At 48.8% G+C, this 27,646-nt stretch overlaps 4 protein-coding genes across 4 annotated transcripts; 3 read left to right on the plus strand and 1 right to left on the minus strand.

Annotated features, from left to right (window-relative positions):
- Positions 1-585: 585 nt before the first annotated feature.
- Positions 586-3,358, plus strand: LOC120704279 (non-specific lipid transfer protein GPI-anchored 9-like). Its single transcript, XM_039988616.1, has 3 exons — positions 586-1,023; positions 2,059-2,085; positions 3,019-3,358. Exons 1-3 carry the CDS (start codon positions 708-710, stop codon positions 3,120-3,122), a joined length of 447 nt encoding a protein of 148 aa, XP_039844550.1. The 5' UTR covers positions 586-707; the 3' UTR covers positions 3,123-3,358.
- A 957-nt stretch (positions 3,359-4,315) lies between these two features.
- Positions 4,316-10,804, plus strand: LOC120704280 (mitochondrial intermediate peptidase, mitochondrial-like). Its single transcript, XM_039988617.1, has 17 exons — positions 4,316-4,681; positions 4,778-4,859; positions 4,955-5,007; positions 5,100-5,154; positions 5,374-5,512; positions 5,590-5,644; positions 6,652-6,874; positions 7,091-7,186; positions 7,317-7,436; positions 7,557-7,682; positions 7,834-7,989; positions 8,531-8,647; positions 8,974-9,096; positions 9,183-9,250; positions 9,406-9,541; positions 9,651-9,816; positions 9,918-10,804. Exons 1-17 carry the CDS (start codon positions 4,536-4,538, stop codon positions 10,154-10,156), a joined length of 2,100 nt encoding a protein of 699 aa, XP_039844551.1. The 5' UTR covers positions 4,316-4,535; the 3' UTR covers positions 10,157-10,804.
- A 1,047-nt stretch (positions 10,805-11,851) lies between these two features.
- Positions 11,852-15,159, plus strand: LOC120704281 (probable serine/threonine-protein kinase At1g09600). Its single transcript, XM_039988618.1, has 6 exons — positions 11,852-12,353; positions 13,330-13,647; positions 13,804-14,025; positions 14,112-14,209; positions 14,298-14,400; positions 14,561-15,159. The coding sequence occupies exons 1-6, from the start codon at positions 12,183-12,185 to the stop codon at positions 15,008-15,010; spliced, it is 1,362 nt and encodes a 453-aa protein (XP_039844552.1). The 5' UTR covers positions 11,852-12,182; the 3' UTR covers positions 15,011-15,159.
- A 236-nt stretch (positions 15,160-15,395) lies between these two features.
- Positions 15,396-16,118, minus strand: LOC120704282. The gene has a single exon (XM_039988619.1). It carries the CDS (start codon positions 15,986-15,988, stop codon positions 15,698-15,700), a length of 291 nt encoding a protein of 96 aa, XP_039844553.1. The 5' UTR covers positions 15,989-16,118; the 3' UTR covers positions 15,396-15,697.
- Positions 16,119-27,646: the final 11,528 nt, after the last annotated feature.

Consider the following 27,646-nt stretch of genomic DNA (forward strand, 5'->3'; position numbering starts at 1 on the left):
GTCTCTTTCATGCAGATGTTGTTAACTACAGACTTAGGATCGTATTGCGGTCAAAATTTCAATCAATAATAAAGTAAAAAAGAATTTGGCAATTTGCAGCTGAGCTTAAAAAACGGCAATTTAGCCACAATCCAGAAATTATACATGATGACCGCATTTTTTTGGGTGGTAAATACCTATGCATTTCCAAGTTAAATTCAAGTTGTGTAACTCAACTTTGGGAACTTTTGCTATAATTTTGCGGTGTTTGTTGATAATATGAAAAGTCAAAAGATACTAAAGTTTCATTCGTAAATACAATACCTATGCCTTTTGATACTAGTTTTTCTTCATTTTGTTGATAACATGAAAAGCAAAACTCGCATGAGAAATGTAGTAAGGGCATTTAAAGACCGCAAGCCGTAATTTCCTAAGAGCTCCATTAGAGGAAAATGATAAATAGTGCCAGTTTGCCAACTTTCGAAATACAAATGGGATGAAACGCACATAAACCATCATTGAATATTCCAATTTCCAAACAAAAGACACCTTTGAATAGTCTCTCATAAAGCAGAACCGACCAAGCACACACTACCCGCAAGCCAGCACTAATAAAGAAGGCACCATCCTCCTGGCTTCCTCTGCTCGCCCCTCCGAAAAAGTAGCAGCACGGGGAGACTAGGAGGCACCGAGGCAGTCCACAACTCCACACTCGACAGAGAAGAGAGATGGCGATGCGGATGGCGGTGGCTGCGGCGGTCGTGGTGGTGTTCTGCGTGCTGGCGCCCCCCTCGGCAGCGCAGACGTCGAGGACGCCGGACTGTGCGGCGAAGCTGGCGGCGTGTGCGCCGTACATAAACACGACGGGGCCGCCGCCGGAGGCCTGCTGCGGGTCGATCAAGGACGCCGTCCAGAACGACCTCAAGTGCCTCTGCGGGCTCTACGCCACGCCGGAGATCTTCAAGGCCTTCAACATCAACGTCACCCAAGCTCTCGGCGTCGCCAAGCGCTGCGGCCTCAACGACACCACCGAAGCCTGCAAGAGTAATTCTCCTTCCATCTTCCGGCGCCGAACAAGTGTTCTTCGTTTACCTTTCCGATGATCTGATTATCCAGCATCCAGTTTGCAGCGATCAGTTAGAACAATCATTAAAGAAAGCATCTTTAGCGATCAATTTGTCATGTTCAGTGGTCGATTTGCGCTAGTAGGCATCAGATAGACTAGATGTGCCTAAGGTTGGGCGGCCAACTGGCTAGCCCAGCTCCATGTCACTCCCACTCGAGGTCGCTGCTTCGATTCCCAGCCGAGACGAACTTTCTCGTGAGCCAAAAAAATCCCCCTCGCTGTGTCGCCGCAAGTCTTTGGCCCTCTCGGGCATGAGGTAGAGCTCGGGGGTTTTTTCACGGCCGGGTGAAGCCATGTTACTTCCTTTTAATGAAAAAGGGTGGGGTCCGTCCCCCCAGCCGGCCGCGTTTTTTTAGATAGACTAGATGCAAGTGATTAATCAGGCAGCAGCACGAGGCAGGACAGGTGTGCAAAGGGCCCGTGACTCGCGTTTCAGCGTTTGTTGCGAGTGGCGTGTGGGCGGCGTAGGCAAGTTGGTCTTGCTTTGCTGTCTCCATCAGGTCAAAGGCAGCACTAAGAGGCTTGGAGTCATAAAAAATACAAATACCATATGCTCCCCCAGTCAGCCCCGTGAGGAGCTTAGTTTAATCTAGCATTCTCAGTTCAGTCTTGGATGCCTAATTTGCCATAGTAGAAATCCAGGATAATATCTAGTCGGTGCACCTGATATGTTCTCTAAAAAAATATCTAGTTTGACCTGATATACTAGATCCTGGTTTTGTATAGAACTTTCATGCTGTATCCTGTACGTGTAACTTCCAATAGGGTTCCAAAAATTCATTAATCAACTCCGAAAGCAGCCATCCATGTATTTTGGTACAAGGCGTACTATATCCATCCAAGTGTCCCACTTTTATTCTACACTAGCTATAGCTAGTCTTTTCTTCAAATAATTTCAAGGTATGCCTTTTGGTGTTTTTTCTGATAAATGTCTTAAATTTTCGATTTTACAGGCCTTTCTCCCACCCAGTCTCCTCCAGGTAAATTCTTAATTACCAAATAAAATTTCCTGTGTTATTAAATTTCAATTGTGAAGTTAGGGAAAATTGGTTCAAGTCATACATATTGAGTTAGAAAATTTTCATAGACCATATTACTTAACATAGGGTGTCAGGGTGAAGCACATTTAAATTGACCCCTGACAAAGGTGAAAACACGCCGCACTAACATGCTTAAAGTTTCTGTATGGTTAGGCATGGTCCCAAGGATTACTATTGCCAACACTGTAGCACATTCATTTGCTGATTAGATCGCTGCTGTATGTGTATATCCACTAAGAAAAACAGTTATTGGCAGAAGCCACCAGCTACTTGAAACAGATAATAAACGCATTACAAAGTAGTTGCCCCATCTTATTTAAATTGATGACAGGATTGCTACCAAACAACTCTCCGTAGGCCAGCAGAGAACTGTGTTAACAGTATATTTTAGCATAACTGATGGTGGCCCAGCAATGCTCCACATGAACAGTTTGAGCTAAATGGAACTTATTTGCAATCTGTTGGGCCTGCCTAACAGAGTGATGCTCTTATTGTTTTAGAGGTGCTGCTTTTATATGCTACTAGTGTCCACACTTGCCAATTTTCGATGCAGTATATAAGCTGAATCCTCACAGTTCAAAAAGCATAAGAGCTGGATGACCCACTGCTTCGAATTCGAAGTACTGGAAGGAATTCTGGTTCTGCAATGGCAATAGCAGACTTTTTATAAACAAACAAGCAGTATATTCTTTTGGTTTATGTTATGTGTCAATGTTTGTAAATGTAACTTACCTGGTATAAAACTTTTTTAACTGAATTAGCTGGCATTATATTTCAACTGCACATGAAGCAGCGCCCTTGTTTAAACCTATATGTTTCCAAACAGCAACAAGACGATGAGCTTTTGACCTCACAAACTCTACGTTCTTGCAGGTTCTCCATCAGGTGGTGGGAGCAACTCCGGTCATCGCACCCTGTCATTCGGATTCCCAGGATTGATGAGCTTGTTCCTAGCTTTGTGGTCTGTGTTGGCATAAGATCCGTCACGCTATTACTAGATTACCTTTGTTTGGTCCCGCAATAGATGATTTACTACAATGTTCTGCTGAGATGGTGATGCTATGGCTATGTATCGATACAATCAACATTTGTTTTGCTGTGTATTCCTATAGTCCGCCAGTAGAGGTGATGGATCTGAACTAGATTTTCTCATCGCTTTCTTCATTGTGCTGTATTAAATTTGGATAATTACATCAAATGTTCTTTGTACTACCACAGGGCCGTACCGGCAAATTTGAGGGCCCTGTGCGAAACAATGAACTGGGCCCTAGTGGCCTAGTGCAGGATAGCGAATACCAAGCGATAGCAGCCGGCAAGCGCGATGTGCTGTGTGAAAGCACAAATGTTAGAAGTCACACGTGTGACTGGCAGTTAAATCATCACAAAAAGTCTAATAACTATTTTTTTGTTCCGGAATAATTTCTTTTATTGCTGGAACAATTGTTATTGTTTGAGCAACAAAAATTTTTCCAAAAAAAAGTTTGTTCTAGCAACAAAGCATTGAGGGGTCTGGTTTATTAGGCCGATTTTAGGTTCAAAATATGGAATCCTGGAGAGGTTGTGGTGCTGTGATAGGTCCACTCGAGATCACACATGTGGCCCTGAGTAGCATCCATGTAAAAGGAAGTGATACGCCTACAATGATTTATCTTTTAGGAGCAATTTGGGTCATATTTTGCCACAAATTAGATCAACAATCAACTAAATTAAAGTATTTACATGACTATATCTAATGTATATCTAATATTTTGGGGGCCCTTCAAATTCGGGGGCTCTGTGCGGTCGCACAGCCCGCACGTGCCTAGATACGGGCATGACTACCATGTAATTCATGGATCACTTTGATCTGAAGCACGAAGCATCCACTACAGTGAAAGCTGCAGTGGAGTGCTCCGGCGAGGTGAAGGGGAGGAGCTCCCGTCTTCCTTTCCTCCGGCAGCCTGGTTGGGTTTTGCTTGACGGTCCGATTGAGGCTTATGCGGCCAACTGGAGGACGTTTTCGTGTGAGGCCCTCGGACTATTCTTTGTTCCGTTTGTGCCCCCAGAATTTGGACCGCGATTAATAATCGCGATCCGAAGGAGTTATGTTCACCACTCGATCAACTATTGGCGGCCACGATTGCGAAAAAGGTGACGGCAAAGGGGTCTTTTGCGTAAGCACCCTCGAACTGTTGCATTTTGCAGTTACCTCCACTTCCCCCATTCCCCTTGCTGTCGCTCCCGACTCCCGAGCAGCGAAAGCTCGGCGAGCGGCGGCGGCGGCGGCGGAGGCCAGCCACCTGCATATTGCCTTCGCTAGACATCACGAGTAGAAAGCAACGCCGAGCAGATAGGGTCCCAACTGAAACCCTAGAATAACCTCAGAGCTGATCAACTGAGCGCCCGCCGCAATGCTCTCTCGCGCCGCCGCCATCCGCCGCGGCGCTGCGGCTGCGTTCTCCACGGTGTCGGAGAAGCCGGAGACGGGACTGTATGGCTTCTACGTTCTGCGCACGGCGAAGGGGTTCCGCCGCTTCGTCGACGACGCCATCGAGCGGTAAGGAAACCTGAGCGCCAACTATACCCAATGCTTGCATGCCCAAAACCAAACAACGGCCGCTAATCCTCAGTGAATGTTTGCTCGAACTCGCAGGTCGGACGAGCTCGTCGCACACGTCGCGGGGTTGCCGTCGGCCCCTGAGATTGTCCGTGCCATGGACGAGATTTCCAATACCGTAATCTACTTCCTTCTCTGCTAGTGGCTTTTTATCCATGCTATTTGCATTGATGCGGAGTAGTTGATATGTCGATGCTATGATGATATGGTTAGGTTTGCTCGGTCATTGATTCGGCGGAGCTGTGCAGGAACACTCACCCTGATAGGTGGGTTTGTGATGGTTGCTTCTTATTCAATTTCGGTGCTGGGTGGCAATGTGTTTTCAGGTTTGAATTAAATGGATATGCTTGTGTGCCAGGGAATTTGTGGAGGAGGCAGATAAGGCGTCAATGAGGATTTATGAGCATCTTCAGGTGAGCTTAACAGCAGGGTGTTGCTTCAGGTGGAGTTGGAGTATAATAGAAACTTAAACAATCTGCATCTTTGCATACTGTATGGTGATCTCAACAATTATGATGATAGGTTGAAAACATCTTTGTGAAACTTTGCAATCCTTTAGCTAATTGAAAATCCCGAAGTTAGGTTAAATGATCAATTTGGAGTAACATTTTGATTTCTGTAACTCATTGCAGTACCTGAATACAAACACTACTTTGTACAATGCTATACTAAAAGCTGAGGGTGAAAGTGTCCTGCTCACAGAGGAAGCTAGAAGAGCGGCAACTACCTTGCGTATTGACTTTGAAAAGGGAGGGATTCATCTTCCTGAAGGTTGCCAACTGAAATTTTATGTCACTGTCTCTTGTCATAACTGACTGTTAAAGTAAACCATGGTTCTTCTTTGGCAGATAAACTTGAGCGTGCTAATCAGCTGAACCTTGAGATTGCCCAGCTGGGTAGAAAGTAGGTACTTCAATTGGACACTTGCTTTTGATAGTCTTTACCATCTTTACTGTTGAGCTGCTTTGATATGTGTTAGTTGCATGTTTTCAGGCTGTGTATTGGCAAGTAATTTCATTGTTTAATGACTTGAGTTATTGGCAACCTGCCTATATGTTAAAATTCTTGATGCTAGCACTGACCTGTGAGTTTCATCTTGTTTTAGAAATTTTGGTTTTTGCTCGCTTGTGCTGACTACTGAATAACAACTGAGATGTTTATGAATGACCAACTGGTTGACTCTTATTGTTCCAGTGCTTGAAAGTACTTGGATAAAACTCTCTCTCTCTCTCTCTCTCTCTCTCTCTCTCTCTCTCTCTCTCTCTCTCTCTCTCTCTGCTCAGTTATCTTGATGTTCTTAAACCAAGCAATTAGGTGGCATGCATTCTACATTAAGTTGAGTACCAGGTTAAGGAGTATATGTGATTAGTTAATCATGCATTTATTAAAGAAAAAATGATTTTGGATTGGAATATCTCTAAAGAGATAGCTTTGGATAGGAGCGCTTGGAGACTAGCTATCAATGTGCCTGAACATTGAACTTATTTCTTTCGGGTTTCATCTCTAGCCTACCCCAACTTGCTTGGGAAAAAAGGCTATGTTGTTGTTGTTGATTAAAGAAAAAATGATTATTGCTTTTGAACTTTTCCCATACTGCTGAAAATGAGAAATAGTGTTGGACAATTCTCAAGTATTCTGCTCTATCGCGCACCTATTATGCACGCTGTTAGTTGATCTCATGGTCAGCCAAGTAGCCCTCTAAACTGCCCAGTGGAACTCTATTTGTTTTACTTGCACCTTTTATGGACAGTTTATGATGCCCTGTCACTCTAGCTTCGCTGTACAGTGCTCCTTTTAGTGAATTGGCTAGTTGCTTGCTTTGCAGTTTATGTTTCGCCTGTCGATTGGTACTGCTAGATGGAGTGAACTGTTTGTATCTAGTGTAAACTTACTTCCTTTTCCTGTTCCAGGTTCAGTGAAAACGTAATGGACAAACCAGGTTTTGTGGATGTATACCCAGCTTCACGGGTCCCAAGAAACCTGCGGCACCATTTCCAGTCTGTTTACCGATTTAATTCTGGAAGTTTTGAGAAGCAAAGCAACCAGTTTGGCAATGCAAAGCAGAAGGGTCTAAGGATTGTAACAGACTCGGAAAATCTATCATCAGCACTAAGATGTATTTCTGATGAGGAAGTAAGTATGTCTTGTTCCACTTGCAAAACATCTGGAACATTCATAGACCCAATTTTTTATGTCACAGATAAAGATGCATGATAACATTGAACAATGTTTGAATTTCTTATGACCCACTTTCGCTCTTGATTGATTCAATTACTTTGTCTGTTACTGTACAGATGCATATCACAATCCAGTGACAATGTCAATCTAACTATTTCAAATTTTCCAAAGGTCAGGAAACAGGTATACATTGTTGGGAACTCTGAACCTCGAGAAAATATTGGTGTTCTTAATGAACTTATAGATGCTCGTGATGAGCTTGCAAAGGTATTGCGGTTTCTTCATATTTTGAAGTTTCGAGGCTTTATTATTCAAATAGCATAGCATTGATTACAAATGCAACCGGTGCAGCAACCATAGATAATTACATATTTTCCCCTTGCTGATGGCCCTACAGATTATGGGATGCAAATCGTATGCTGACTTTGCTATTCGTCCGAACATGGCTGCATCAGCTGATGTAGTTATGTCATTTCTCGGAGATTTGAGTAACATTGTTAGGCATAAAGCTGATGAGGTACGAATGGATTCAACTTAATTTGACATTATGCATTGTTATGTTCTATACTTGTATATGTTATGCATCATTAAATTCAATAATCTATTTCTGTCTCTCTTGATAACTTCCCTTACACAGGAATTTAAGGCTATACAGGATTTCAAGAGAAGAATATGTTATGAAAAGAGTGCTGATCTTGAACCCTGGGATGAAGATTACTTCATTGGAATGATGAAATCTTCTTTAAACAACCTGGATGCTTCCGTATGTGCTAACTGATATACATCTCAGAGATGAAATAACTATACCTAAAGGCTAATTCAAACACCGGTTTGACATACACTGGATGCATACCTTTAGAGTGTAGGCCTTACTTTTTGTAATAACAATATTGACGCCTTTTTTTATCTATCAGGTCATTGCAAAATACTTTCCCTTGTCACAATGCCTAAAAGGTCTGAATGTGCTGGTTGAATCATTATTTGGTGCCACATTCCATCAAATTCCTATGAGGGATGGAGAGTCATGGCATCCAGATGTGATAAAGCTCTCACTCCGTCATCCTGATGAGGTACAAGTGCTGCCAAGCATGCTTTTAAATGATAATTTTGCAACAAACCTAAAAATACATCCTCAGCTTCCCTGATTTAGTTATTTCTATGTGCTCAACTTATATAATGCTGGCATTATCACCATGGTTTTTTGCCTTTTGTTACTAAAATTCAAACGGCAAATCGTAAATTAAGGCTCATATCGTAGTAGGCAGCCTGCCTGATGATCCTTTTCAATGTGTCTTGCACCATTTGTGCTCCCTCTTGTCTAAGTAGACGATTTAGAACTTTGTGGCTAGAATTAGACTGCTTGATAGTGAGGTTTACACTGTGTAACCTGTAATTGTTAGTGATGATCATTACTAATGTTCTATATTTTGTTGTCAGTTCTTGCTGTTTGTAAACATGCAAATTTCATGAAAAAATAAGTGCTTTGGGGAAATCTAATCAAGATCCCAGTTAGTACTACTTGCCACTTGGACATATGTGCACCACAATTTCTACTTATTCTTATATTTTCTCGGAACAAATTAACTAAAGGCAACAATGTCTAATGAGCAGGGTGATTTAGGATTCATGTATCTTGATCTCTACTCCAGGAAGGGTAAATATCCAGGATGTGCTCATTTTGCTGTCCAAGGAGGGCGGAGATTATCGGACTCAAATTACCAACTTCCGGTATATGTTCTCTTATTCATTGTTTGTTCCATGTTGCTGTAGAATATATGAAGTTCTTTCATCAAGATCAAGCTTCATACAAGGAAATGGTAGCTAAAAGAATCAAGGGTTTGTTTTGTAGCTATTATCAGCCTAAATAGGTTCAATATATTCCTAGTCGGATAGCCATGTGGAGTATCTGTTGCAGCTTCTGGCTTCATTAGCATATACATGATTTTTGAAGGACGTTAAAATGTAAAAAGATCGATGGATATATCATAGAAAATTGCTGTTTTTCAATTTAAAAAGTTGCTTCAGTTCTAATGGACTCTACGCTTGATTTTCAGATCATCGCCTTAGTTTGCAACTTCTCAAATTCTAGTGGAATAACTGCAAGGCTTAACCATGGGGATGTTGAAACTCTTTTTCATGAGTTTGGGCACGCCCTTCATTCTCTGCTATCAAGAACGGTACTTTGCTTGTTCTTCTTAATATTTTGACTTGTGCTTTGACTTCTAGATTTGTTACCTGGCTTATTTTTAATATTTGAATGCAGGAATATCAGCATTTCTCTGGTACTAGGGTTGCTCTTGATGTAGCTGAAATTCCCTCAAACCTCTTTGAGTATGTATGGTTCCATACTTCCATAGTAGTTAGTTGTTTTAGCAGTGCTATCTAGTTTTGGCTGATTCAAAATGAGAGTTGTTCATTAAAAAAGAGAGAGAGTTCTTTTGGTTAGCAGCCTCTGTACCCATAGTTGAGTTTCATTGATTTTGCAGATGTTATGCGTGGGACTATCGTGTCCTGAAGACATTTGCTCTAGATGAAACAACTGGAGATGCAATACCAGAAAAGCTGGTAAAGGCGCTAAATGCTTCTCGGAATATGTTTCCTGCTACTGAGCTCCAGCGGCAGGTTTGTTTTTATTTCCAGCCTTCCAGGTCTCACAAAAGTAGGATTCATCCTTTGTTTTCCTTGTCGTATTTCTTGTTTCACTTAGTGCTGTTGTTACTCCCCTTCCTAGATCTTCTACTCTATAATGGACCTAACCTTGTTTGGGGAGCAAGCATCCAAGCCTATGGACACAATTTCCACTGTTGCTGATTTGAGAAGGAAGCACACGAGTTGGAAATGTGCAGAAGGCACACACTGGCATACCCGGTTTACCCATCTCATAAACTATGGTGCTGGTAAGTTTTCAGGCTGGCCTCTAGTTCCATGAACTTGTTTGCATTTCTTCTCATAGACATATAAGCATATAAGCTATGTTAACTATGTCATATTGTTGTAGGCTACTATAGCTACCTCTATGCTCGGTGTTTTGCCACAACAATCTGGCAGGAAATATGCCAAGATGATCCATTGTCCTGCAGTGCAGGCAGTGCCATTAGGGATAAATTCTTGCGGTATGGCGGGTCAAAGGACCCATCATCCTTGCTAAAGGATTTCGCAGGTGATGCCATCATTAGAAACTCTGGTGGCGGAATAATCCCTGACATTAGTTCCTTATGCAAAGAAATTGGTTTGTGAAATACCATCGAGGGTGGAGGCTGTCACTGTTCTGTTTGACCCTGAACTGGACTAACAGGCAAAGAAGCCTGAAGCGATCGAGATGCTGAATTGAGGTGCTTGATCTCTCGACATGACAGCGGGTGCGAGCTGCAGGTCCAGCTGATCTACTCGTATGGGATTAGTATCAAGGAATTCAATTGGTTACCCCCACAGGACCCTTATCTGAAGTTGGATAGGTCTCGTGGACCTCAGTTATCTTCATCGTTCATCCATTTCTGCTGCTGCATGCTGGGAGGGTTGTTCCGTGATCTGTCAAGCTCAGCTCTGCTTCCCTGACCTGGACAATCTGTTGTCAATCAATGGCTATTCTATTTTGTAACTTCTAAGACTGTCATTCTTTGATGTATTCATGATACTTCCAAAAGCCTTGCGACAGAAGCTCGCTTATGTTGCTAGATGCAGATGAGGCTGATTTAGTCGTATGAGTTCAATTGGTTCCCCATAGGATCGTAATGTGAAATTTCGGTGGGTCTCCTGGGCCCTCTCAGTTATCTTCATCGTTTCACCTATTTCAGGTGTTATTCACGTTTGAGATGTTGTCATTCCATCCTACTCCCATTGTATGGTAGTGATCTTTTGGAAACAAGGAAGCGATTTTAGAATCGAGCTCAGCTCCCTTAGCTTTCACTGACCTCAACAGTCAATCTGTCAAAAGTAAAGTCGGTGCCCGTTGGCATCCCTGGACCCTGGCTACTTCCTTTTGTAACTTGTACGAGCCGTATCATGATTCGTTGACGTATTCATGGTACTTCCAAACGTCCTGCGACGGCAGCTCTCCTATGTTGTTGCTGCATGACAGCGCAGCCACCCAGCCGCGTCTTGTTCAGAACTTTACCTGCAACGAAGATTACACTAGCATCAGCTGGTGTTTCATCTTCTTTCCTTTGGCTAAACGCGCAGGCGTCTCTGCTCCTTTGGCCCCACATGGTGCGCTAGTTTCTGCATGTGTGCTGCGCCAACTGGTAGTGCCGTTCCCATCCTGTGACCTCCTCGTCGTCGTCGTCAACTTCCAGAACGCCGCCGCGACGGCGACGGCGACGTCGAAGCGGCACCGAGCCCGGCCATGGCTGGCCACCGAGCCGCCGCCAAATGGCCTCCTCCGTCCTGCCGCGCGTCGGGTCCCTTTCCGTGAAACGCAGCGGTAGATGATATCATGTTCGTAGTACAACACCGTCGACGTCGACACCGACACGTTCGATTCCGGCAGCGATGTCGACGTCCGCAGCGGCCGCGCGCTCTGCCGCGCGGCGGGCGCGCACGGGGGCACGGCCGGCGCCGGCCGGCCGGCCGCTGGTGGTAATATTATTATTCTAGTGGGTGGCGCGCGGCGCCGGCGCGAGCGTTATATGGTTGGCGGCACCTGGGGCCCCCGGGGCGCTTTCCCGCCTCGTTCATGCCTCCCTCCGCGCCGCTCCACCTCCACCTCCTCTTCGGCCGGCGCCGGCGCCGGCGCGGGAACGGCAGCACCACCAGCGGCGGCATGGGGTGCGCGCAGGCCAAGCCCTCGCGCGGCTCGCCCGCCCGCAGCGACGGCCGCGGCATCGACCGCCTCAAGCGCGACAACGCCTACCGCCCCGGCCCCGCCGCCGTCTCCCGCTTCTCCGACCCCCCGCCCGCCGCCGCCGAGCGCGCGGTTGCCGGTGCCACGGAGCTCGCCCACGCCGCCCGCCGCGGCGCCGTCGCCTCCTCGGGGACACCGGAAGACGACGCCGGCGCCGCGGTGGCCGCCCCGGCGCTCCCGCCGCCGGCGCCGCGGCGCGAGGACGAGCTGGTGGACGGGTGGCCGACGTGGCTGCTGGACAACGTGCCCCGGGAGGCGCTGCAGGGCATCGTGCCCCGGAGCGCGGACGCGTACGACAAGATCGAGAAGGTCGGGCAGGGGACGTACAGCAACGTGTACAAGGCGCGGGAGCGCGGCACGGGGCGCGTGGTGGCGCTCAAGAAGGTGCGCTTCGACACGTCCGAGTCGGAGAGCGTGCGGTTCATGGCGCGGGAGATCCGGATCCTGCAGCGGCTCGACCACCCCAACGTCATCCGCCTCGACGGCATCGCCACCTCCCGGATGCACCGCAGCATCTACCTCGTCTTCGAGTTCATGTACTCCGACCTCACCAAGCTCATCGCGCGCCCCGGCCAGCGCCTCACCGAGCCCCAGGTAACCGTAGCGCCGGCGGCGGCCATGGCTGACCTCCTCCTCCTCCTCTTCACAGTCAGTAGTCGCGCCTTGGATACGCAGCCTGTTTCTGCTGGCTGTTGCTCTGACGTGTCGTCTATGGCCGTTTTGTCTTTCCCGTTCTGGAATCTGGAGCCATCGATGTGGCCGGCGGCCTTGTGTGACGCAAGCACCGGATATTCCACTGTCCCCAAATAGACATTAGAAAACTACATAATAGCCCTATCAACACTAACCATTGTCAGACTGACATTTGTGTTTGACATGGTATGATATTAGAGGACATCTTGGCCGTATTTATATGCGGAGTGGATACCAAGTACAACGCTATGGCATGTGCGAAATGGTCAAAAGTATTCGAGTCCTGCTCTGATGTTTAATAAGATAAAATCATCTAGCAAATTTTGTAGAGAGATCACTGTTTGCAAACTGAACATGCTAGTTCAGTTCATCACCGTGTTCCTCGTCAGAAGGCCATAGGAAAGGAAATGGCAAGTTACGTACTGTGGATACCGACAGGGAAGGCAGAGAGTCTGTGTTTAGTTTGTGAAAAATTTTGAGTTTTGGTACTGTAGCACATTTTGTTGTTACTTGACAAATATTATCTAATCATGAATTAATTAGGCTTAAAAGATTTATCTCGTGCTAATCAGTTAGACTGTATAATTAGTTATTTTTTTAACTGCATTTAATACTCCATGCGTACAAAAATTCGATGTGACGGGTACTGTAAGAAATTTTTTGGGAACTAAACAGGCCTGCTTTCCTGATTTCCTGAACAGTGAACAGTCGAAGCCTGAATTCCATGAATTGCTGTAGAATTAGCCCAGTTGAAAATGTGCACCCACCTGAATCTAATGCAAGCTTTTCGAATGTCTGTCGCTGAATTGTATTTTATTCTACCCATTTGAAATCTGTTCTCTTGTTGAACACTGCTGATGGCCGTGCACGCCTGCAGATCAAGAGGTACATGCAGCAGCTGCTGGCGGGGCTGCAGCACTGCCACGACCGCGGCATCCTGCACCGCGACATCAAGGGCTCCAACCTGCTCATCGACCGCCACGGCGTGCTCAAGATCGGCGACTTCGGCCTCGCCAACTACTACGGGCCCGGCCGCCGCCGCCCGCTCACCAGCCGCGTGGTCACGCTCTGGTACCGCGCCCCGGAGCTGCTGCTGGGCTCCACCGACTACGGCGTCGGCATCGACCTCTGGAGCGCCGGCTGCCTCCTCGCCGAGATGTTCTTCGGCAAGCCCCTCCTGCGTGCCTCCACCGAGGTGAGCTTGACTCGTCCTCGTCCGCCGGTTGATTTGGCAGTGCATGGTTTTAGCTGGACGACGGATCGCTGGACTTGTCTTGCAGAATTCTTTCGAAATGGCACGGATTATCTGACGGTGACGAATGATTCTTCGGTCCTCTGACAATTTTTTCAGGTGGAGCAGCTGTTCAAGATCTTCAGCCTGTGCGGGTCGCCGCCGGACGATTACTGGCGGAAGATGAAGCTGTCCCCGACGTTCAAGCCCCCCAAGGCGTACAAGCCCACGACGGCCGAGAGGTTCCGCGAGCTGCCGCCGCCGGCCGTCGGCCTACTCGCCACGCTCCTCGCCCTCGACCCCGCCGCCCGCGGCACCGCCGGACAGGCCCTGGAGAGCAGCGTGCGTACCTGACAACTGCTGCTTCAATGCTTCTTCTTCAGAATGTTCCCTGACAAAGGACACCTCCTCTGGTGGTGTTGCTGCAGTTCTTCAGGACCCCGCCGCTGCCGTGCGACCTCTCGTCGCTCCCCGTCGTGTACAAGGAGGAGGTCGCCGACCCTGCTGCTTCTCACGGCGGAAGGAAGTGAGCACCGTGGACTCGACGAACCAGACCCACTGCATTGCAGGCCGCATTTTCGTTGCTCATGAGTTCTCTGATCCTCTGCGTTCAGGCCCAAGCAGAGACAGCGCTCGCAGAGACGGAAGGACAGGGACAGCAAGCAGAAAGCTGAGGAGCAGCAGTCAGAGATCAACACCGATTCTCCCAACAAAGAGGTACAGCACGAATTCACATCGTCTTGTTCCTTTGTTGCATCAGAATCAGATCCATCGTTTTAGTCCCGTCTACTATGAGATTCAGCTGGTTCATGTGAAATTCTCTTCTTACTCTGACTGCTGGCGCTGTCCCTGGGCTCCATTGCTCACATTTGAGTAGGAGGACAAAGTAATCGAGACAGCGAATTCAGGCCAAGAATCAGACGGCGCAGTGATCAAAGAGCCATTGGACATCACCATCAACATTGCTTCATACTCATACAGCACAATCCCAGGACGGGTTTCAGTTAGTCCGGATCAGGGACTACCACAACAGGAAGCCTCACCTGCTGCACCTCAGGATCAGCAGAAGCTGCCAGAGGCACAGACCTTGCACCGCTCAGGTAGCGACGACGATCACGAGAACCGCCAGCGGATTGCGGCTCCTGACGACGAGGAGGAGGCCGATGGTGAGCCGCTGTTGGGCAGCGGCAACGGCAGCGGCACTGTGAGCCGCAGCCCGGAGTGCAGATCGGCTGCTTTCATGACAGACTTCGAGGCGGCCGCGGCAGCCCTGCGCGGATCGGAAGAACTCCCTCCCAAGCAGTACGTTCTTGTGGATCATGTGTAGGCCGCAACTGTTGGTCAGCGCTTTGAAGGCCACGGCTGTTCTTCCAATTGAGCATCCTCTGAATTGTGGAGACTGATGCTTCATATGTACTACCACCAAATAATCATCTCTTCAGAAAAAAAGAAGAATCATTGTTTTTTTTTATTTCAGTTCCTAATTGATCTTCACTGCCAATAGCCTGCGTTGGTGCTCAAGAAAACCTTTGCCAAAGGAGATACGCCGGCTATTGCCTTTTCAACGCAAATTTTTGTGCCAATCAAAACTAGAAAACAAACCAACCGATCCAAATTGGCATGGTGATTTTCAGACACTGAAATTCTCCACTCCAAAGCAAAAAAAAATCACAAACAAAAGCAAATTAAGAAAGGGAAAAGCAAACCAAATCAAGACAAGAGCATGATACAACTTGATCTCCAGATTTAACATTCAAGCAGAGTACAACCACCATTTCTTTGCAGACCCAGAACACAGAGCAGACCAGTCTAGAAAAGCAGAGGCACACAGTGACCTGAGACGGCACACATACACAGTTCATGCCTATACAAACATAGCATGTACACAGTACCTCCATATATGCAGCAACTACTCCATGCATACAGCTTCCGCGTGCAGACGCGTATGATCATGAATTCATCATAGTATACGGATACGGTGTAGGGTTACTACTGATTTGCAGGAGGGGAGGTTTCAGAGGCCACCGTAGCGGATGTCGGAGAACTTGGACTTGAGCCACTTGACGCTGCTGCGGACGGTGGTCTTGATCCGGCCCTGCGTGGCGAAGACGTTGTACGCCGCCACCCGCCGCCTGCGCTTCGCCTCCGGGTCGTCGCGGGCGGTCGGCCCGTTGAAGCTGTACGACTTGCCCTGCCCGCCGCCGCCGCCGCCGCCGCCGCCGCCGCCGTCCTCGTAGTCGTACCCGCCGCCGCAGCCGTAGTACGCCGACGAGTGCTCGTGCGGCACCGACCTGCACTTCTCCATGTGGACGACGATCGGAGCTCCCAGAACCACCTCTCCTCTGGTTCTTGGATTTTGATCGTGTGACGAGTGATTAGAGTGGCGAGGGGAAGGTGGGTGATGAAGGAGGCTGCTAATTGAGTGGGGGAAGGCGATAAAGGGGTGGGGTTTTCTATACCTGATTTGTTAGGCGATTTTGCACGGAGCACCTCGTGCTTCGTGGTTGTGCTAAAGGTAGTCCTTTTGGTGACCCTTTACGACCGGAAAAGATGGGTTCATGTTCCTTGCTTGATTAATCATGTACTACTAGTAGTAAGCAGGTTCATTGCAGTTTCAGCGCAAGAATCTTCGGCCTTTCCGATAAAGTGTTTTGTGTGTGTGTGTGTGTGTGGGGGGGGGGGGGGGGGGGGGGGGGGGGGGGGGGGGGGGGGGGGGGGGGGGTACTTTCATCTAAAAAACAAGTTTTGCGAGTTTGTACTGGTTTAATTTATCTGAGATGCACCATGTAAGTCCTCATTGTTCGTCTCCGCTGCATGAGTTTTCAAAACAATATGATTTATATTTTAGTTAGTTTTCTCTAGACGACATTAGTGGCTTATGGATTTACTTAATCCATTGGTCAAAACCTTCGTTCCCCTATAACTATAACGTGCACTAGTAGTAACTGGTGCCCCACTAGCAGCGTTAGAAAAATCTTTTATGTGAAATGGGACACTTGGTATTCTTGGCATGTTTTATGATCTCTTCGGTGCACAACATGTTTGAAGAAGAAGAAACCCACACATATGGTATGGATGCTTATAGAAGACTAGGCTGACAAATCTTAAAGTTAGCAAAGTCATTACAGACGCATCGCGGCCTACTTATTCTTTTCGCAGTGAACGCTCCATCTCATCATGTCACTTGTGTCCTTCCCCGCAATATTCAACGAAGATCCGTACCGCACGTTACCCGCCAAAAGCAAAGGCCGCCGAGTCTTTTAAAAGAAAAGCTCGATCAGCTATGCTAAGATAGTCGGGGGGAAAAAAAAGGAAGATCATATACATCTGCAATTCTCTGAAACCCCAGGCGTGCCCGTGCGATTTTGCGCCGGCCGGGCCGGGCCTTGAATTGATTTGACGAGGCCACCAGGGATTGCTGCTGCGGTGTGCTGTAGGGGAGTGGGCGCGGCACTCCACCCGCCGGTGTGCCCCACGTGCGCTGTTGGCCGATGGCTCTTCCCGGAGGTGGACGCCGCAACCAGGATTTCCATTTCCGACCGGACCGGCCTAACCGCCGGGCTCCGGTACCGGTTTACCGGTCCGGTTAGGCCGGATACCGGTCGGAATCGGACAAAAGGAAGTTTGAATTTGTTTGAATTCAAATCTCGGCGTTCAAACGGTACGGATCGATATACCGGCCGGACGGTCCGGTTTACCGGCCGGTTTGGCCGGTATACTGGTGATGTGGGAGGGGCAGCCCGAACCGGTAAACCGGCCGGTTATACCGGTATACCGGCCGGTTGGACCGGTATACCGGTTAGTTTTCCACCGCTTCAAAAATAGATCCCGGTGTAAAATAAAAGAAAATTTCGGCATGAGCTATGCACATTTTAATGTAAATGACCATACCAAAGCAACAAGTTATAATCATACATACAAATACAATAGTAATAAGCGTGCATACAAATACAGAGTCATACACCTAGACACATGAAACAAAAATTCAACGTAGAAATGGGAAGACCCCCATTTGGGACGCGGTTTGGTATTCGGCGTTGGACATCAAAGCGATACCTCGCACTCTAAGCAGCTCAGCCTTGTAGTGTTGCCAAGTTTGGCCCGTCCACGCCGATGTTGTCTGCCATTCCTGAACTAACATAGTGTAAAAATAGGGGTCTTCCCATTCGTACACCCATCTCGTCGGTGGCTGCATGCTGATGTCAGGAATGAGATAGTGAAAAGAGTGCCTCGAATCGCTGTAGGAGGAAGAAGAGTGCTGTTGACTATCATAGTCCGTTGGTCCACCTGTTCTCCTCTGCGATTGCGGTGCTCCATGGTCGGTGTCCTGAGTAGGCCATCACGACTTCGCACATGTTCGGCTTCTTGTCCTGATCAGCGAAGCGAAGGAACTTGTATATTGGTTGAACCGTGTCGATGATATATTTCAATGCATCCCACCACTCCATACTTGAAAAACTTGCATGAGTAAATCTACCATCTATGGTATTCGCCCATTTGCTGTGTTGGAACTCAGTAGATGCCATCCACTGCATGAAACGATCACGTTTCCGATAGATGCTCTCTAGGAACATGTAGTTGGTTCCAAATCGAGTGGCATTCCACTTGACCAACTCACCACCGATTGCGTTCCTCATCATTGTATTCAACTGACCATGATTGTGTAACTAATTTGAAATTCGCTTGCACTGCTTGATGATAACACCATGTTCAGGCCTTCGAGCTATATCCTTCAACATCAAATTGACGGTGTGTGCTAGACACGGTGTCCAAACTATGTGGTCATACACGTCACTTAGTAGTTCGTTGCATGCTTTTTTGTAATTCGAGCCGTTGTCGGTGACTACGTGCACGACATTCTCCTGTCCAATCTCTTCCACCACCTTTTGAATCTCCTGCAATGGAAGACAGATTGTTTAGTAACATGTCAAAACATCCTCTGCATAACATTCCCCCTCGTCGAACCACTACCCCCTCCACGCTCATATGCACCTCCTCTCTATTCCACCCCCCGTCGGAACTCTGCTTCCGCTCTTGATAGATCCATGGCACATTGCACCTGAGCTTCTTCATCTTCTTCATCACCGGGATAGTTTTCCTCCGCTGCAGCCTTCTCCCGTCTCAACCTCTCTCGAGCCCGGTCAGCAGTTGCCTTCTTTGCCCTATCTAACTCACGCTGAAAGAAGTCCCGCACATCAGGTGGCACATTCCTGCAATGGACCACCTCCGCCCCGCGCCCAGCCAAATGTTGTTTCAATCTAGTCGCACCACCTCCTTCTTTCTGCGTACGACAATAGTTGCATCGCCATCCGGGATAAAGATTTTCCCCGTGTTCCCATACAACATCTCTGCTTGCCATTGTCTATCTGCATACATGGACAACAAAAATATATCATCTAATATTCTAACTCCTAAGTCATAGTGTCAAAAATCATCTAAATACACCTAAATCCTAAAACATCCTAAATCCTAAAACATTATAAATCCTAAATCTTACCTACATTCTAAATATACCTAAGTCATACACCTAAATCCTAAAAAAAATCATTTAAATACACCTAAATCCTAGGGGAAAAAACCTCACCTGCCGGCGGCTTACCGCCGCTCGTGGAGGTTTACCGCCTAACCGGGCCGGTAAACCGGCGTCCAAGGGCGGCTAACCGGTCGGTACCGGTAGATCTGGTACCGGCCCGGCTTACCGGTGTGGGGGACCGGTTAGCCGCTCCCAGGGGCCGAATGGCCGGGTTAGGGCGGCGGACGGCGGGTGCTGGCGGCAGACAGGGGTGTCTAGGGGGTGAGAGGAGCGGACGGGGGGCGGTTGAGGCTGCGGGACACTTGGGGATAGGTTAAATACGCTGTGCCGCGCGATGGCCCTTAATGGGCCGTCGTTTTTTTTCTTTTTCTTTTTTATTTAACTTCTAAATTCTGCAAACCATACTAAATGATCAAATATTTGGGAAAATTTGACACCATTAAATTCGTCGTACCTTGAAATATTTTTAGGAATTTTTTGAGAATTTTTCATTTTTACGAATTCAAATTCAAATTTTAAAATTTGGCCGGTTTCATACCGGACCAAACCGGTACCGGTCCGGACCGGTTACCGGTCAAACCGGTCCGGTTACCGACGGTTTGGTAAACCATGGCCGCAACAGCGAACGGGATGCAATTTTTGGGTTATTGGATGGATGAAAAAAATGATCAAATGAACTAGAATATATGATATCATTCCGCGTAAATAATTTGAGAGAAGAAACAAATTAGGGTGGCGTATCATCATACACTCTGTTCTGCCGGCAACCAGCAGCAGTACTTTTCTCTTATATCAAATCGGCACCAGCCACCAACAATCAGCCAGTCAGCAGTATTTTTCTCTCACAATAAATCAGCATCAACTACAGCCAACCGAACAGAGTGATAATAAATCAGCAATACCATTAGATAATTAATTGCATCCTTAGCGAGCGCTCAAGAGATCCATCCCCAATGCCATGGCATGCCATCGTCTCCTTTTCTCCCGGGCCTAACCGCGACGTCCAGAAGAAGATCAGAAGAAGCTGCTAGCTTGCCCGCCCCGAGGTCGGGGGCCCGGAATGCCGGATCAGGATCGGCTCATCGCTTGATCTGCTGGCAACCAACGCTTCTTCAGCTCGCTGGAAACCTGTCAAGATTCAGACTTTCAGTTGACGAACTGGCAACTTTTGGAACAGATCGATCGTGGGTCCACCGGTCCGAGGCCATGAAAAAGTTGATCCGATCTTACCCTCAAGACTAAACAAAACCCTGTCGAGGCGTGAGTAAAAGTGACCGGGAAGCAAAGGTGCTGGCCCGATCGATCGATCGGTCCATCTGGGAGAAGCAGACCGCGGCCGCTGAACACGAGATGCAGCCGTGCCCGGCGTCGGCTGTCCGGCGGTCAGGTTCAGTGCACGGATCGATCGACATGAGGGAGAAAAAGAATGAGCCTTTTACTTACATGCCATTATAAAAGATGCATGTTACCTCTATGCCATCGAAATTTTAAAATGTTCCTCCATACCATTGAACAAAGTTCCTTTTACCTGGGTGCCATTGCTGTCAAATTCACCCCTAACATCAGTTAACTTGCTGCGGAAAAGACCATTTTGCCCTTGCTTGTAGAATGCAGCAATTTTACTATTTTTCACTCTAGTGGCATTGTACAGAAACACAGGTTATATGTTTGCACATGAAAATTACACCCTCATCACATTATTGGTTATAACCTGTGTTCCTGTACAATGCCACTAGAGTGAAAAATAGTAAAATTGTTGCATTCTACAAGCAAGGGCAAAATGGTCTTTTCCGCAGCAAGTTAACTGATGTTAGGGGTGAATTTGACGGCAATGGCACCCAGGTAAAAGGAACTTTGTTCAATGGTATGGAGGAACATTTTAAAATTTCGATGGCATAGAAGTAACATGCATCTTTTATAATGGCATGTAGGTAAAAGGCTCAAAAAGAATCGGCTAGTGGTAGATGGCATGGACCAGTGATGTGGTGCTCCATCGACGCACCTCGCACTCATCATGCCTCCAACCCAACCCATCGCCTATGCTCCTCCGGGTCTGCCTCTCTCTTTCTTTCTCGTATCACCATCATCATCATGCCGGCTAGAGTATAAAATGATGATTTTTAGATGCATCTCCAACTTTTTTTAGTCTAAATATTTGTAATATTTTTCTAAAATAAAATTTTATTTAAAAAATAGTATAAATACTTGAACTATATATGCAGACATCATCGACGCCTCGCCGCCCGTCGCCGGTCGGCCTTCTACGCCGACGCGAGTGCCTCCGCCGTGCCGCCGGGATCGGGTCGCGCGCTCGCGTCGGCGTGGGAGTTCAGGCTCTGTTCCCAATTCCACGCCGCGTCTCCTGCAGCGAATTCGGTTTGGCGACGACGGGATGGTACCGGGTGATGATCCCCGGTCTTATTCTACTAGTACTAGTAGTCACCATTGTGTTCTCTGTTCGCGAATTATTCCTTGTGTCGACAGGTGAACGAGCCGTGCGATTGTGGCCCGGCCTGTGAGTCCAATCACGACGGGTTAACCCTTGTACTGTACTGATCGCCACGATGTCCAATCGTGTACCACGACAAGTCGGCAATGGCCGGCTTGCTGACGGGCACGCCGGCGAAGGAGCTGACTGTAGTGGTGCCACACCGACAAGTCGTCAGTCAGTTTGGCGTGCCGCTGTTGAGGGTACTCCCTCCATCCTCAAAATAATTAACGTTTAGGAAAGCGACACGGTCTCCAAAATACAATTTTAATTTCTTATTTCTCTAAAAATATTTATCAAAAAGTAATATATGTATATTTTCATAAAAATATTTTTCAAGACAAATATATTCATATAATTTTTACATTTTCAAACTCAACAATTTAAGAGTTATTCATGTTTTATATTATCAAGGTTTAACTTAAACCTTATCCAAAATGTCAATTATTTTGGGTATGGAGGGAGTACGTGCGGAGAGTACGGACGTGTGGATACTATACCTTTGTCCGTGCATGATCGATCGGGTGGCGCACAGTAATGGACACCGCGCTCCGGCTGTCGCCTGGAAAGCCAACGGGATAGGGGCGGAAAGGCACGGCTGTCCCCGGAGTCGCCGTCAGCGACGGCATCGCGGACTCCACCGGTCGGCAGCAATGTTATAAGGAAAGAATTAATGATTAATCTCTATTTCTATTTTTTAAAGGATGTACTGATTTTTTGATCCGTTAATCAGAATTCTAATTAAAACTTGGACAATCAATACCTCGCGCGGTCACGATACGACTCGTACACGGAGCAACGTTGTAGATCCGATCACGAACCAAGCAAGTTTTCGGACGTCTGATCCTCCGGTGAAGCCGTGTGCCCACATCTTTGGAACCGAAAAAGGTTCAGTTTCAGAAAAACCAGATCACCATCTGCAGAATCTCCTTCATCTGCTCTTCCAGAGGCACCGAGATCATCACCGATCACCTGTGCATCTAAAAAATGGTTGCCAACATTCAGTTCCGTTCAATAGCTCATCAATGTTCAGAACTCGGAGACTGCTCTTGAATAGTAATGCATATCGGTACCTCCGGACTAAGGTACCTTTTTGCTGTGTTAAGACTCGCGTAGTTATTCGTAACAACGCCCTAAGGGGCTGAGCAGCCGGACCCCTGGGGTTCGGCTCCATCTCACCAGACCAACGGTCCCGGACCCGCTTCCCGCTCGGGGACAGGTCCGGTGTCACCACGTGTCCTAGAGGTGTTGCTGTGTTTAGGCGAGAGCCTCGCAGTTATCCTTGACTACGCGCTGACGGCCTGAGCAGCCAGGCCCTCGCGGTCCGAGGCCCTTCTCACCCGGTCAGCGGCCCCGGACCCGTCCCTTGCTAAGGAAGGATCCGGTGACGCCATGTGTCCCGGAGAATGGAAAGCTCAGCCAAAACAGCCGGGGTTCCGGACCCCCAAATACTATCCGGACCCCTCAACGGGGATGGAGCAGACACCCCGTCTGAGGGGGTCCGGAGCCGCCATGTATCCGCAGGCGCAGGCACGTGCGCGGCTGCGAGGTTTCCTCGGGAAGACTCGCCCACCTACCGCATTCAATACAGGAGGCGTTAAGTGCGCTCTGCCACAGAAGAGCCCGAGTTGACTTTTGCCAGGCTGTACTGTTTGATCGCGCGTTACCAAGGCGCACAGTGCAGCCGCTGGCGCAACCCATGCCACGCGCGTCAGTCTGCAACGCCAGTTAGACACGACAGCTCGGCGACGGAGTATCATAACGCCTACGTGGTAGACCCAACAATCTACGCCGCAACCTACACCACCTCAACGGGCGCCTCGCCGATGGGACAGGTGAAGACCTCCCACGGTCAGAGAGTCTACAGGGCGATGAAGCGTATTCGGCAAAAGATTCTCCATCACTATAGCACGACAAAGTCATTTTCATGATATACTATACATTCTTGTTGGGCCCACCTGTCGGGGTCCAACGCTTGTGTACGCGTCCACCTTGCGCTATAAAAGGTGGACGCCCGCTAGAGAAGTAATCAAGTCCAAAGAAGGGGACTTGGGAGGCAGAGGATAGACTCATCCACAAACACAAGTGATATACAACACTCAGTGGACGTAGGGTATTACACTCCGGCGGCCCGAACAACTCTAAATTCTCAAGTGTTCTTGTGTGCTTGCTTGATGAGTAGATCTGAGGTATCGCTTGCACTTCCCCGAGTAACCACCCTCAGGGATTAGGCGGGTGCACTACGCCACCCAGCTGTGGCCCTTCTCCTAGAGCCACGACATCTGGCGCCGTCCGTGGGGAACGAGAAAATATTGGCCAGATCTTCGCTCACCTCCTGGCTTCTGAGGTTGAGCTCATCCTCTGCAACGACGACAAGAAGATGAAGAGTGGCACGGCGTCACCTACGCCACATGCCCTGGCACCGAGGCAGCAGTGTCCTCGGTGCGGTGGCGCACGGCAGCGGCGCCTGCTGTGCGTCGCCACTGCGACACCTCCGAGCCGGCACGGTGGCGCGCAGGGGCGACACTTGCTGCGCATCGCCCTGCGACACCTTAGCGTCGGCTCAAGGTTTTCTCTCAAGCAACCACCGGGGGTCCCCTGCGGCGGCACGGCGTCGGCTCAAGGTTTCCTCTCAAAATGGAACCTAGAGCCGACGGCTGTGGCTTGGGAAGGATGTCTGTCGCCTTTTCCCTCGCCTGGCTCAAGCCTCCCTTGGACCTGCTGCAGACAGGCGTCGACCTCCACCGCAAGGCGCGGGGGCCCTGTGCCAGCACCAAGGTGGAGCCGGCGAACGACCGCCATTCTCCACACTCCGTGCTCGTTTAAACGAGCACCCGTCCTTCCGCTGCGCTAGGGTGACAAGCCGGCTTCAGGTCACTATGAGCGGCCATCGGGCTGGCTTCCGACGGCAGCTGGCAACGGCAGGGCCACTCCCATTCAAAGCCAAAGTAGTTGTTCTCATGCTATCTGAGCATGAAACAGCTCTTGTGCTGAGGAGGGCCCTGCAAGCTCCCAAGGTGATGCTAGATGATGTTGTATATGTACGTCTAGGGCGCTTTCGCCCCCAACGACTGAGGAACCTCCAAGGTGGCAGTTCCACACCGGCCAGGAACGTGCATGCCTTACGGGGCGATGGCTGTAGGTTACCACTAGATTGGATTGAGTGTGTTTCTCTTTTGAAATGATGTGGTGCCGACGTGTGGTCCAGAGCGGTAAAGGTCCGCCCTTGTAAACCCGACCTCCGGCTTCATCGCACAAACAGGCGACACCAGCAAGTGGTCCAGAGCGGTAGAGGTCCGCCCTCGTAATCCCGACCTCTGATTTACACCACAAATCAAGTAATAAAGGAGATTTGTTTTCTCAGTCCTATCTTCACATTAACTTAATAGCACTTGTCCGTTCAGCTTGCATGTTTTCTTCTCCCGAACGGAGTTTTTTCTCTTGTTACTAACGATCTAAATCGAGTTGCTGGCTTGTGGTCAGGTTGAGACACCCCTTCTAGCTGAAAGGTGGTCCGAACTCCTAGGAACATGTTCCGGGGAAGTGGTGCTTGTATCCTGGGGTGGAGGAGTTCTGCGTGGCCGCTTAGCTTGTAATGTACCCTAAGCCTACGCACTTCACTGCCCTGTTACGAGTACCCTAGTATCTGAGACTGCCGTGACTAGGGGTCCGGACTCCTTTCCAGTATAAGGCGTGGTTTCCTATGCCCCACCGCGAGGTCCGGTAACATATCTCAGTGGATCGATGGCAACAGCTTAAGTCTGTACCCTCCGGTGGCCCGCTCCGGCGGAGACCGCTCGCCACGGTCGCCTGGAGTCAGGTCCGGGGAAGTGGTGCTTGCTCCCTAGGCGGTTCGAGGTCCGTGCAGCCGCTTAGCTTGGTTCCGTACCCTAAGCCTGCACCTTCACCGCCCTACTGAGAGCGCTCTAGTACCTGAACCTGGCAACAAGTGCTACGGCCTTTAGGGGGTCCGGAGCACCCGCTCGCGACATGAGCACGCCAACACAGCCAAGTTGTGCCTGAACACATCACGATAATGTCCCTACTTGCGGGTTCGTACCTCCCCCGAGGTGGGCCCGGGGGCCACTGTCGGTACCTCAGGACTAGGGTACCCCCTCTTGCTGTGTTAAGACTCGCATAATTATCCGTAACTACGCCCTAAGGGGCTGAGCAGCCGGACCCCTGGGGTCCAGCTCTATCTCACCAGACCAACGGTTCCGGACCCGCTTCCCGCTCGGGGGCGGGTCCGGTGTCACCACGTGTCCTAGAAGTGTTGCTGTGTCTAGGCGAGAGCCTCGCAGTTATCCTTGATTACGCGCTGACGGCCTGAGCAGCCAGGCCCTCGCGGTCCGAGACCCTTCTCACCCGGTCAGCGGCCCCGGACCCGTCCCTTGCTAGGGAAGGGTCCGGTGACGCCACGTGTCCCGGAGAAGGGAGCGCTCAGCCAAAACAACCGGGGTCCCGGACCCCCAAATACTATCTGGGCCCCTCAACGGGGAGGGAACAGACACCCCGCCTAAGGAGGTCCGGAGCCGTCATGTATCTGCAGGCGTAGGCACGCGCGCGGCTGCGAGGCTTCCTCGGGAAGACTCGCCCACCTACCGCATTCAATACAGGAGGCGTTAAGTGCGCTCTGCCACAGCAGAGCCCGATGTGACTTTTGCCAGGTTGTACTGTTTGATCGCGCATTACCAAGACGCACAGTGCAGCCGCTGGCGCCACCCACGCCACGCGTGTCAGTCTGCAACGCCAGTTAGACACGACAGCTCGGCGACGGAGTATCATAACGCCTACGCGGTAGACCCAACAGTCTACGCCGCAACCTACACCGCCTCAACGGGCGTCTCGCCGATGGGACAGGTGAAGACCCCACTCGGTCAAAGAGTCTACAGGGCGATGAAGCGTATCCGGCAAAAGATTCTCTATCACTATAGCACAACAAAGTCTTTTTCATGGTATAATATACATCCTTGTTGGGCCAACCTGTCGGGGTCCAACGCCTGTGTACGCGTCCACCTTGCGCTATAAAAGGGGGACGCCCGCTAGAGAAGGACTCAAGTCCAAAGAAGGGGACTTGGGAGGCAGAGGATAGACTCATCCACAAACACAAGTGCTATACAACACTCAGTGGACGTAGGGTATTACGCTCTGGCGGCCTGAACCACTCTAAATCCTCGAGTGTTCTTGTGTGCTTACTTGATGAGTAGATCTGAGGTATCAATTGCACTTCCCCGAGTAACCACCCTCAGGGATTAGACGGGTGCACTACGCCACCCGGCTGTGGCCCTCCTCCTAGAGCCACGACAATGCATATCTGAAGTTTCAACGTCTTTCTGCTTAGTACAGTAGTTGGAACAATGGTCAATGGCCAACATTCAGTTCACTTAATCAATAATGTCGAGACTTAGAGCTTGTTCTGGGAAAACAACAAATTCTCTTAACTATAGATAGAAAATTCAAATTTGTAGTATCCTAGCATATTTTTTTGCTTTGAAAGTCAGCCGTAGAGCTCAGTTGAACAGAATTTCCCAAGCAACAGTTTCAGTAACTTCTGAAAGATTAAATGAAGAAGAGGTCAAGCAAAAGAATGATCACATTTAATTTAAAGGCAAAAAGGAGAACGGAATATAAGGAAAGAAATTAGCATTCGCAGATAAATTTGTACACTTAGTATATCCATATTATAACAGAGAAGATATTAAATTTTAGAAAGTAAATAAGTAAGTTTAAATATAGGCAGTAATGGAAGAATGAAATACTACCCACGGACCAATCAAGTCACCGTGCTCCAGTCCGGCGTGACGTACCCCAATGGAATCGCCATCAGTGCCGATAGAACCCACCTTATCGTCGCTCTTACCGGACCATGCAAGCTAATGAGATACTGGATCCGAGGACCTGAGGCCAACACATCTGAGCCGTTTGCTGACCTGCCGGGATAC

This window comes from Panicum virgatum, chromosome 4K, assembly GCF_016808335.1.
Source record: "Panicum virgatum strain AP13 chromosome 4K, P.virgatum_v5, whole genome shotgun sequence".
NCBI classification, from domain to species: Eukaryota; Viridiplantae; Streptophyta; class Magnoliopsida; order Poales; family Poaceae; genus Panicum; species Panicum virgatum.